General features: G+C 35.6%; 1 protein-coding gene across 1 annotated transcript in view; it reads left to right on the top strand.

The window, feature by feature from the left end:
• Positions 1–12,895, top strand: part of ARID4B (AT rich interactive domain 4B (RBP1-like)) — a 57,584-nt gene that overhangs the window by 12,143 nt on the left and 32,546 nt on the right. Inside the window, exons 6-11 of the mRNA XM_010011801.1 lie at positions 717–808; positions 3,032–3,170; positions 6,503–6,582; positions 7,899–7,972; positions 8,820–8,965; positions 11,997–12,069. Coding sequence (XP_010010103.1) covers positions 717–808; positions 3,032–3,170; positions 6,503–6,582; positions 7,899–7,972; positions 8,820–8,965; positions 11,997–12,069 — 604 coding nt within the window. The remainder of the gene's footprint in view (positions 1–716; positions 809–3,031; positions 3,171–6,502; positions 6,583–7,898; positions 7,973–8,819; positions 8,966–11,996; positions 12,070–12,895) is intronic.

Raw genomic sequence — 12,895 nt, 5'->3', positions numbered from 1 at the left:
GGGAAAGAAGGTACTACATGTCCATGGAGGCCTTCTGTTGATGCTTTAGCATTCTTCCTGAACAGAGAAAGTCCTTTCTTTCTCTCCCTCTCATTTTGTTTTGATGCTAAGATAGCATCAATTAGCATCCTCTTAATTATCAGTGAAGCAACCTCTTCAAAATTGTTTTAAAATCATTCTCTCCCATATCAAATTGTGAATTACTAGCAAAAGTACAATTAACTTGTCATGTTTGTTGCTACTGAGTTATTTTGCAGTCTCATTACATAGGGGATCTTGTTCATTTATAAGTAGATGATGGGGTTTTTTGTCTGATGATAGGACAGGCAAAGAATTAATCCTGTAGAGATGGAGTATTCCAAGTCAGCAAAGTACGTGATAACCTGACACTTAATTCTGTGTTTGAATGGTTGAAAGGCAGGACTTCTGAGAAGAATTTTCTGCATGGTGGATAAAAGTTAATTATTTGAAGGTGGAAAGAAAATGTTGAAACACCATCCCCCTGCCCCCTCCCAAAAAAACAAAAAAAAAACCCTGAACCTCACAGTATTTTTAAAAATTTAAACAGTGCTGTGTCTGTTGTACTTACGTATTTCTTTTGTAATTCTTTATTGACAACAATTATTTTAATCAGATTATACAAATTCATGGTTTGGAGAATAACTTATGCCAGGCTTTTTATATGTGTATGTATATGTATTTTTTCATTTCAACAGACATTAGATCAGCTTCCACTCACAAATCCAGAACACTTTGGGACTCCTGTTATAGGGAAGAAAACAAACAGAGGAAGGAGATCCAATCATATGTAAGTTTTAACATCTTTGTGTGTTTTCAGTTCTGAAGCTTTCAGTGTGTGTAGCTGTATGTTCAGGTTTCTCTTATTCAAAATACAGGCAGCTCTATGAAAAGTGTTGATTAGCACTCAGACTGAGAGTCAATTTTGTTTGTATTGTTGCATGCAGTAATTACAAGTCTTCATGTAATCAGGTTTTAAAATAATACCAGGTATAGGCAAGGTGGGCTTTTTTCTTGATTTTATTTAAGTAAAAAACCAAAGTGGGATCAAGTGAAAATACATTGTTAAGCTACATTCAGAAGCTTCTCTGTAGTAGAATATTAGTATTTTAAATACTTTGGACTCAAACTAAACCCATTACAATGAAGTCTTTGTAGAAGGTACTAGAATCCTCATATAGACTTTTGGTTTCTCATTACAAGGTCCCTGAAGGGTTTTAGAAATAGGTGGACAGTATTATGGTTTGCAACAGAGCTTATTGATAGAAGAACCGAGTTCAGGAGCAGTGAACTAGGTGCTATAATTCTTGATAGTTGTGATCTTGGAAAAAAAACACAGTGGTAAATACTCTACTGACTGTTTTTCTTCGTTGTTTGTGGGTGGGTGGGGGTTTGTGGTTTGGTGAGGTGGAGGTTGTTTGTTTTTAAAGTTTTGAGGTGGTAGTGGCTGGGGTGAGAAGGGAGTTCTCGTACTTCCTTTCACACTCTGTCATTTCAGTTGTTTGAAATAAATATAGCCCTCTAGATGTAGAGGTATTAGAAATCTACTCAGTTACTGATTTACTAATTTGTGATGTATTAAAGGAAATAGATGGAAAAAAGCTGACATATACCACAGAGAATGTGACTGCAGCATTCTTGATGTCTGTTTGTAGGTTGTCTTCTCTTGTATAGGTCATTATTATGACAGAAACAACATATTTATGATTAATATTGACTGAATCAAGTAAAAAGACAAACTGCAGAGATATTGGTGTGAGCTAGGTTGTAGTCTCTCTAAAATAGTCCTGGCTTTCTCTCTAGTCCTTGACTTCTTTTTCTTCCAACAAGAGTTTCTCAAAGCCCAGAAAGCAGCCTGAAGGGCTTCATACAGTATTTTAAATAAATCACTATTTTAAAAAAGGATGTTGTGTATGTGTGGGGAAACCCCAATGCTTTAGGAGCGCTGTACATGATGACTTAAAATTAAGGTGGGGAAAATGAAACATAACAACTCACCTAAGACTGAAAATCAGTGTTCTTCTTTTACACCAATGGTAATTGTGAGTCTTCTGAACTCACAATTCTGAAGAATACTGAATTTTGTACTCAAAAGTAGTTACCTGAAAAATGGAAAATGGCTTTTAAAATTCTGCTTGTTGTGCTCGTTGAACAGAGTGTGTATTTTCTTCAAAGTGATTAGTAAAAAAAGAGAGTGCGCACCAGGACTTCTGGGTGTTGATGGTTTGGTTGGTTGGTGGTTTTTTTAATTATTATTGTTATTATTGTTCTGCTATTTTTAATCAGTAGCAGGTAATTTTAGTTGGAGTGGGTTTGTACATTTAGACTCCCCATATGGTTAAACCCAGGTGCAACTTTGTACTGGAATGGTCAAGATAATAAGCCACAACCCTTTTTAATCAAAATGTCATTGCACCTTTGCCTGTCTACTTACATTCCAGTGCTTCATTCAATGTGAAATTGAAATGGTCATTAAAATGCTTCACTGCACATCTTTAAAGAACTGTTTCAGGATAAATAGACTGCTGATTCTCATTGCTGTTTATCTTCATAGCTGATGTTCCTTCTTCAGAGATTTGTCCTCTCTCAAAATAGCTTTTTATTCTGTATGGCTGTTAGAGTACAAGCACAGAGAGATTAAAAAGAAAACCAAAACAGTTTAGCTAATGTTGGTGCAAAACTACAACTGCAGCCGTATTTTTGAACAGTGCTTCACGAAGGCAGAATTCTAGCTTTGAATGTCCTGAGAGTGCATTTCTGTTCCTCCATGTGGATGTGCAGTGGTGTTTTGTTTTGTTTTTTGCATGTGTTACATGTGGAAGTTTATTTCTGAGTTTGTAATGTTTGAGTTACTATAATATCCTTATAAATACTTCAGTTTTATCCTAAAACACTTATCAGGCAACTGAAGTCACTATTATTTATGCCTGTTCAACAGTTAGCTTTGGGTCTCCAGTAATTACAACAGGCAAGTTTTGAATAGTTGAGTTTTAAGTCTTTTTCTGTTGTTTAGTCCTGAAGAAGAATCTTCATCCTCTTCCAGCGATGAAGATGAAGATGATAGAAAACAAAGTGACGAGTTATTAGGAAAAGTTGTGTGTGTGGACTGCTTTAGTGTGGATAAGAAGAAAGCTCTGTGGTTTCCAGCCTTGGTAAGAGTTTTATCTTTATTTTAATTTTGTAAAGCTTCATTCATTTTCTGGGCACTAAAGAAAGGTGATTTGTTTTGGTTTTGGGTTTTTTTCCCTTCTTGGTGGATTAAACTATATTTTTGTTAAAATTTACTGTGTTTCTTCAGATTGGACCATATCATAATAGTTAAAGGAAATACTATATTTGTAAATATGTCTGTTTACAACAAATGATTGGTAGCATGGCTTTAGTTTATCCAAACAGACAGAGCTTGTTGACCTAATGTCAGCTCAACAATATGTCTAGTACTATTGAACTAAAATTTCAGGGCTTTTTTCCTCAACTATTTCATGTCATTTTTCTGAACTACCAAGTTTTATCAAGGAAGAAAATATAAAGTAGTACAAAAAAGAGGGGAGTGTCAGTGATTACATATATGCTATTTTTCTAGGTTCAATATAAACACAGTTGATAAAATCAGGTTATTTTTTCTTTGTTGCCATGGTAGGTAGTAGAGAATTGTCAATAAATTTCCATTAAAATAACACTGTAGTCTTTTAGTACAAATATTGTTTTATCTTCCTTTACTCAGGCTCAAAGACACTTTCAAATAAACTTCTAGTGAATTATCACTGCTAGTCTAAGGATTGAATATACACTGACTTACATCTTTGGAAATTATTTCCATATGTGGTACCTTCTAGTACCAAACCTTTTAATTTTTATTATTCATTATAAATATTTGAACGATTTCTCCCTGGCAGTGAAAGCTTAAAATGTTTATTAAATTTCAGGAAGACTTATGCTCTGCTTTTTGAAAAGATGCTGTACATTTAACACTGTACTACCAAACAGTAACATTTATCTCTTCTTAGCGTTTGCAATATCTCTCAGTTGCTACTTTGTACGTGTCATCTCCTGTGTCTTGTAATGGAGTCCAAAGGCTTTCCAGCAGGACTTCTTTTGGAGAAGTTGATGGAAGAGAATGAGTCACTGAAGTCTTTTTTACAGGGGAGAGGGCAGAATATACAGCAAGGCGATATCATGTTGTGGACAGATAGCTTTAAGAGAGGTTTGCAGTAATAAGACAAGAAAATCGAGTTGTTTCTTTGCTGAAAGCTGTCATCAAGATAGATGCATTATCGCCTACCTTATAGTTGCACTCTGAGGAGCGGTCAGTTAGACTGGCTTGAGCTGTTAATGTCACACCGATGGGTTTGCCCCTCTGGTCATGCACATGACACATAGCCGTTTCCATGGTAGCCTCTCTGGTAGGTATTGGGCTTGCATGTAACTAATGTAGGGCTACTCAGGATAGCTGTGGGTCAGACCTGAAAGATTAACTGAGTTGTTGCTTATGCTCCCAAGGTATAGTAAAGATACACACTGGTATTTCTTTGGCTTTCATTTGGAGGTTGGAATAGCTCACAATAGGTTTGTGGAAAGCTTCCTGGAGTGACTGAGAAGCAGTAGGGGGATAAAGTTTGAGGGTAGAGCTCGTTGACTCTGAAATAGCTTATCCTAGATTAACTGTTATTTTAGTAATCAGGTTTATGGCTCTGTAAATAAACATCATATTGCATTTAACCTGAAAGGTTGTGCCAAAGAATAGATTTTGTGCCCTGAATAGCTGCTGCTGTTTTTGCTCCTTTTTCCCCTCCCCTGTAGCTGTGCCTCTCCATTCCTTTACCTTGTAAGCAGGTTACTATATCAACAAAGTAATTTCATCTTATTACTGATAAATTTTGCTTTTAACTTTATATCATGCTAATTGTGATTATGTGAATAATGAAATGAAAATGCAGATTTAATATGCTGACAAATATGTATCCCAGAATTACTTTGTTATTAATGATATTGTGTACAGATAAGCTTTGTGTTTGGGCACAGAGGACATTGTGCAAGTTTATTATGGGAAAAGAAGTTCAGGGATTAGTCTAAACCTTTACAGCAAATAACAGTTAAGATTAGTAGTGGAAACTGATGACTTTGGATATCAGTCCTATAACCAGATAGGCTGTCACTTAAAAAAGTAAAACTGTAGAGGTCTAGATTTGTTAAAAATTATTCTGAGTGACTACATTGTTTTCTTCCTGCATGCATGGAGGGTTTTCTTAGGTTTGTTTGGGTTTTTTTTTTTGGCGGGGCAGGTGGTAAGGGGAGAAAGGGGGTCAAGAGCAGTGACTAATTGTAATTGTAAAAAGGCCTGGCAGTTGCTCCTTATGTCAAAAAGTGTGATTTAGTAAGCCTTATATCATTGTTAGTTTTAATGTGTAGTTAAAGGCTTTTGGAAGATGCGTTGAGGAAATCTGCTTGCGACACTTTAGAAAATTGAATTTACATAGGATCATCTCTCTCCTTCTGTGACTCCTGTGGAGTTTGTTTTGCAAGGAAATTGAGAAAACCTGATTCAGGCAAAATTGAGGTGACGTTGCTTGATGTAAAGGTACTAGATGAGGTTGTGGTAAGCTGTTTTCCAATCTTTGAAAGGATTTCTGACTATTAAGATCTTGATGGTTCTAGAAAACTGATAGCTAAGGCCATAAGGGCCTTTCTCAGTCTTTACATAGCTAGGAAATTGCACCTGTCTGTTTCAGGTGGGGAATGATAGTCACTGTCACCAGATTTTCTTAATTTTAAGGGAGCATGTTTTAAGACAAGAAGGAGGATGGAGAGGGTTGTTTTTCTGTTCTGTAACTCTGGAATTTTGAGATATATGTATTATTAAATTCCTGAAGATTTTTAATTAAGAACTTGTGTACTCATTTAACAAAACTTTAATAGCTTTAAAAATTGCAACAAGTAACTAATACGTTGTCTTGGTGCTAGACTTGATTAGTCTACTTCTTGAATTAAAGAATCTATCATAATACTTGAGGCACTCTTCTCTCCTAGGTAGCTAACTTACGAATCCTCCGTTAGAAAATTGCATTTCATAAATCCTGTATGGCTTTGTTTTTAAAACTGTGATTGCATACTTGCAGTTTCAGGAAGTTTTTCACAAGAGGTCTCTAACTCAGGTGGCAGCACTTGGTGGAATTTCTGTCCTTTTAGGATAAGGAGTTGAGTAAGTTGTAGTGGCATGACAGATACTTATCTTTTTTCAGAATGCTGTTCTTACTTATGTCTTTGGCAGCAGTCGTCAGTTCCCTCCAGGAAGTGAGCATGAACTCATGCATTCTGTAATTAAATGAGATTCTCTCTTTGTTTTGAGGGACATCAGTTGCTCTCATCTCAGTGTTGCTAAAGAGAAATGAGTCCAAAAGCTTTTTGACAGGTGTTGGTATATACTATTACTCTCTTGTTTTTCCTTTCTCTCTCTATAAACTTTGCATTTGTAATATCTTTGCAGGTGGTTTGTCCAGATTGTAGTGATGATATTGCAGTGAAAAAAGACAATATTCTCGTTCGTTCTTTCAAGGATGGCAAATTGTGAGTAAGACTGTAGAGGCTGATAGTTGAATGAAATCTACACCAGCCAAATGAATGTAGTATGAGATGTGTTTGGGTAAAGTATTAATGACATCAGTAAGCTCACTAAGTTTCTGCCAAGATTTTTCTAACATTTAGAAAACTGTTAGCAGCCTACATTGTGATGAACTTTGTCATTACTAATAATGGGATGCATAAATCTATCTGTCTTCATTTTAATTTCATTGCCTCAATGGTGGCAAACAAAGCAGTATTTCGTGAATTTAAGAATGCACTGAGACTCTTTCCTGCTTGGTTGGAGTAGAGCACTGCTTTTCAGAGATGTGGCCGTAAGCTTATCCAGCTACAGAAAGCAGTCGGTGCGGGTGTGTGCATGCGTGCATGTACACCAGACATGCGCACACAGAAACTCTCTTTTTTTTTGAGGTAGTAAAGCGTATGTTTTTCTCAGGCTAGACTACAACTGTATATTGTCATTCTTTGAAAAGAGCTGTAACACTACTCAAAGTAGGAAAGAAAATAGAGAAACCTAGAAAACCCAACTCTATCATATTTGTGATAGAATAAGAAACTTTGTGTTCTTAAACTCATGTTGGTCACAGAGAGGGATTGATGGGTGACAACAGAATAATTTATTATTATTTTGGGTTTTATTTTTGTTTGGGTTTTATTTTTAAAGTTACAGCTATTCCTTGTACTTGGTTCAATTTAACAGAATGTTTTTGCAGAAAAGGATATTGAAATACTTAACAGTTTCATTGTGGTTTAATTACTAAGTCTAGGCTGTTGCTTTACAATTTGATAGTAACTCAAGCATCAGTGCACATCACTGGGGAAACACACATAAGCATGTGCACACGCAAGCATGTACCCCCCAGAGCTGCAGTTCAGATTTGTTTCCTTGGATATAGTCACAGTAGAAATTAAAAGTACTTCGTTCTTTCATACTGACAATTTATACTAATACTCATTTATGTTTTAAGCAAGGTAGGGTCTTATTGGTTGTGGTGAGTAGTTACTTGCTAAATTATTATAAAGATTTTGTTAAGTAATACATATTTGAGACATTCCAGAAACTGCCTGTTAGTAGAAGAAGAATGCTATCTTTAATATGCAGTGAATGTATATGGGTGGTCTAACCACCTGACTAATACTGTACCAGACAAACATTATAGAATTGTCGAAATATACTTCATATGCTGCTTCTATATGTTTAGTAAGTGTGTTAGTCTTAAGTGATAGCTCTGTACTATAACGTTAATTTAACTTTAAAATATTTTTACATCTCATTTTTTAATACTTTCTAAATTATCTAGTGTTTCTGTGCCAAGAAAAGATGTTCGGGAGATCAGTGAAACTTCACCAAAGCCTGACGCATTGTTAAAACAAGGTAAAATTAACTTCCTGTGTGAAAACACATGAGTATGTATTTACTTTGTTATGTAAATTGGACCAAATTTATGGTAGATTGATTCATGTCTTAAAAATGCTAAACTGGAGGATCTTTTCCTTCTGTAATGTATTGAAGTAGAAAACCTCTGAAAAGCTAAAGGAATTTTAAACAACCAACTACAAAAAAAACAAAACAACAAAAGACCCCGAACAACCCCCCCACCCTACCACGCTTGTTTCAAATGTAGACATGCCAAAAAAAGGATGTGGTGACAGGGCACAATGGCTTTATCGGTTATTTAGTATTCAGTCTCTTGCATTAGATCTTCATAGAGTTATTCTCACCATAGTACCCCTAATAGTTGTAAGTAAGTTGCTTTTATGCACTCTTAAGAAACTGGAATTGTGGATTCATTTGAAAGCTTCAGTTTGTGTGATCAGACTCTTAAAATTAGCTTTTGGTTATCTCTTCCTCGTCTTCTCTATTCAATATATGTAAACCACAGTGTAATCCTGTTGGAAGAGGGATTCTTTCAGTGAAATTTTCCTACATGCTCTAAACAGAAGATCCATATCTGTGTCAATAGACACTAACATCGTAATAATCCTAATAATAGCTCTTAATAATTTGATGTGCAGGGACCACTAAGCCAGTTTGGGTAAGACAAATAAGGATGGACAACATGGGGTGGCTGTTGTTGTTCTCTGAATTTGGTGGTGGAACTGTTAATTAGCTGTCTTCCCTCCTTCTTCCCTTTGCCCCACCCTCAGCTACTTTTTTTGATTAAAACATTTGGTCAAACTGTTATTTCTTGCAGTCCTAACAAATGCTGGTCCTTTTACAGCTTTTGACCAAGCCCTTGAATTCCGTAAAAGCAGAACCGTTCCTAGTAACTGGAAAACAGAATTGAAAGAAGACAGCTCCAGCAGTGAAGCCGAAGAAGAGGAAGAGGATGAAAAAGAAAAAGAAGATAACAGCAGTGAGGAAGAGGCAAGTGAAGCTAGTAAAGAACATAGATACACAGCTGATAAAAAATTACCAAGGCTGTAATATTTAAGTAGGGCTTTTTAACATTTGGGAACATGTAACATGTTTACACAGGCAACATTGTTAACATATGAAAGTGTTGTCTCTCAGCTTTCAAAATCTTTATTCAACAAAGATCAGATAATGTGAAAGTATCAACTTAAAAATCTAACAAATATCTTTGAGTCATTAAGCAAAAACCATGTGGTAAAATGACTGAGTCATTAGGGATTAATGAAAAAATAGAAACTAGAACTTGAGGATCCTGTTTTAAAATCTTTCCCGTGCTGATCTTAATGCAGTGGCAGAAGGGGTTGCACTACTTGCTAGGGTCTGAGCAGGATGAAGAAGGGTAGATTCTGGTGTCTGCTCTCTCATGCATATTGTTTTTTCTAAAAGAAAAAAGATTCCCTTTATGTCTATTTCTAAATCAGACTTAACTGCTAGCTAGCTGTTAAATGGCTGTCTTCTAACTGGGAAGATCTGTGTAGCTAAAAAAAAATACTTGTTTCTGATAAAAGGATATATGGTGCTTAAATTATTTCTGATGACTTTAAAGCAAAGATCCTCTCTTGTAGCACTGGGCTAATTTTATGTGTTGCAGAAAGCATGTTGCTGCTTTTCTGGATTTCATTTTCATATGTATGAGCCACTTTCTTTTACCTTTGTGACATGGACAGATACATTAGAGACTGCAGAGTGACCTGCTTGCACTATGGTTGTCTAACTTGGAAATAAGCAAAGATGGAGAGTATGATATGCCTGCTTCAAACCATTATCTAGGAAACCTTGTCGTCTAACTTACTGATTGTTTAAGAGCTGCTGTAGATGTTCAGAGATTATTAACAAGTATTATTATCATAGTATAATAGGTACAGATTCTGTAGAGATTCTGAGAAAGTGAAAGTGTTTTTCAGAGGCATACCAGGTCTTAAGCTTTCCCCCTTAGCTTACTTTCTTAGAAAGCTGGCTTGATCGCTATTGGGAAAATTAATAAGGAATATCTGCTTGTCATTCTGGCATCTCTGGATTATCATGTTTGAGACATAAGAGTATTCTTCAGACATGGGTCTTACGATTGAGAAAGGAGTGGCAGTGTTTTATTCAGCCTCTTCATCATGTTTACTTTAGTTTCCTATATATTTAGGAAGTATACATTCCTTCTGAAAAGCTTTATCGGGCTTCTTGAAGGTTTAGTTCAGTGACACTCCCCCCCCCCAGTGCTTTGTGGGACCATTTTCTTACGTCCAGTATTCTCTTCTTGGTGAAGAACATGAGAAACCCAAGTATGTGGTCATGATCTCTTTGCCATGATCCAGCATATGCTGGGAAAAGTCCTTTCCAAGTAGCTGTCATGTGAGATTAAAACAAAGAAAAACAAACTCCAAAGCTGGATCGATTCCACTCATTTGTTTTTTATGGCCTGTGAATTGTGAATTCTTAACCAGCAGTTTATCTGTACTATATGCAGAGCTGTAGCATCACCTCATACCTTTTGTTGAAGAATTGCTAGGTAAGCTTGATTTCTGATGCCCCTGCCCAGTGATGCTATATCTAGTTCACTGGTTGTAGTTCTTTATCCAGACTGTGCTTGTCATTGAGTAGCCTGCTCAGAGCTCTGCCGGTATGCTAGGTATGAGATAGACGCTCATCACCATGTAATGGTGGTTCCTTGTGGAGAATTTAGTCTTGCATTGCCTTTGCAAGACTGGAATGTTTTCATTGCATTTCCATTGACAATTATACCTAAATTACATCTGTTTCAGCATATTGTGAATGCTGAGCATTGTTCATTTTTTTCTTGTTTGCTCTGGTATGTCTAAGTGCATCTAATGGAAGAGGAAGTACAGAATTAAGAAAAAAACCTACTCACTGGTAATAGTTATAGCCTTCATTGACGTTATTTTCAGGCATCCATCTCTTTATTAAATAGCTTCAGCAGATGTTGGGAGGGGTTGTTTTGTTTTCTGTTCTGTTTAATAATGCTACCCTGTTTCTATTGATTTCTCAACTGTCTTGCTATAACTTTAAAGGCAATAAATTTTGTCCCCTTATTTGAAGGTAGGTGAAGCTTTAATAATTAGTACAAGGAGGAAGTTGAATGGATAATAAACACGAATGAAAATACACTGAAGAAAAATGAATTATTTTAAATTTTCTGAATTTTATTATTTTTGGAAACTTTGCAGGTAGTATTTAAAAAGTATGTAGGAATTTTATCAACATGTATTTGGTGTATTATTTTGAAATATCGTAGTTACCAGAATTTCTAAGAATTAATATCTTAATGCTACTGGCTGTGGCAAGTCACATTTCCTAGTGAAATAATAAAGTGTTACAAAATAAGCCATAGTGCTTTGTTGTGAAATTCCACTGTTTATTAAACTTAGTAAATCTAATAAAAAGGTTTATTAGTGCAATGAACTGAACATCCAAAATATCCATTGTTATTTCAGTTCTGGAATTGATCCTGTTTACCACACGTTCAGCCGGTACCCATGGCAGTATGCATGCAGTGCCGTTGGCTGCGGTTTGTCAGTACTGTGCATTATAACTCCTAAGAAAGTGCAAGCACCGTTTTCTCTTTCACTTTGTCACTGAAAGTGACATAGTATATCCAGGCATCAAGAAGTCACTTAACTGCAGCAGAAATAGACTTGAGATTTCTGATATAATCTGTTGATCATTAATAGTGGTGTCTCCCAGACTTTCTATGTAAATAGACAAAATTGAGAATACATCTTGTTTTATGATATCCCTTATGATACTTCAGTGATCAATCAAGAATCCCATTTCAGTGTGTCTTTACAGCTATTGTTTTATATATTTTGAAAAACTGTTTGTAGTTTATGAAACTTCAATGTGGCATAGCACTGTATAGTATTCTATTGCTGACTAGAGTAAACCAAACTTGAGCATTTGAACCTAAGTTGTCACTGCTGTATGTTTCTTAGTGAAGGCTTGTAACTCAGAATGTGTGCATTGCTTTAAACAGGAAGAAATTGAGCCATTCCCTGAAGAACGAGAGAACTTTCTTCAGCAATTATACAAGTTCATGGAAGACAGAGGTAGGCATTTTAATCTTTGACTTGTAGAAGCTGAAGATAGATATATTGCTTAGCGGAACTTTAAAGAACTGAGTCTGTAAATGAGTAGTGCTCTGCAGTTCAGTTTTGGAAACAGTGGGACTGTATTCATCTCTTCCAACTTCCCCACTATGTAGAAGATTAAGTCTGTCACTTGACTCTTAACCTAAAATACAGTCACTTATTCCTGCTTTCAGAAATAAATGCGTAATACTTCATATATGCTAGAGTTACTTTCTACTGTGTACATACAGTGTGTACAATCAAACATTTAATATCCTCAATCATATTAATGTATGTGGTCAGTTTAATAAGCTTAAAATAAATAAAATTTAACCCCCATTTCTTAGGATCATGGAAAAAAAAAACATTTACTTTGTGCTAATTTTCTTGCGTGAATCCTGATCACTTAAATGCATGAGCATTATCAGTAAGGTAGATTGAAATTTTGTTGAAAGCAAATGCCATTTATTATATTAAATCTTTACCAGGTATTTAGACACTGTGCTAAAAGTATAGTGTCTGTGGAGGCAGGGGTGAAGGTGTTTGTATTTAAATTAGTATTACCACTAGTAAAATTAGTATTTTTTTAATTACATGTTGAGTTAAGGAACTGTTTGCAAGAGAGGACAGTGTGGTAGCTACTGCTAGTACAGTAGCATAGGAACTTTCAGCTCTTTGAAGCATTGTGGGATTTGCTCACAGGAGGTATTATTTTAGTTGTATTGAAAGGGATACGCTGGTACTTTTACAGCTAATTGTTCAGTGGGTGAAATAAATGTATAATACAGGTAGCAAGAAAAGTTGC

Source organism: Nestor notabilis, unplaced genomic scaffold (genome assembly GCF_000696875.1).
Source record: "Nestor notabilis isolate BGI_N333 unplaced genomic scaffold, ASM69687v1 scaffold17210, whole genome shotgun sequence".
Lineage (NCBI taxonomy): Eukaryota > Metazoa > Chordata > Aves > Psittaciformes > Psittacidae > Nestor > Nestor notabilis.
Note: the sequence above shows the minus strand (reverse complement) of the source record. Positions and strands in the feature narration are given on the sequence as shown.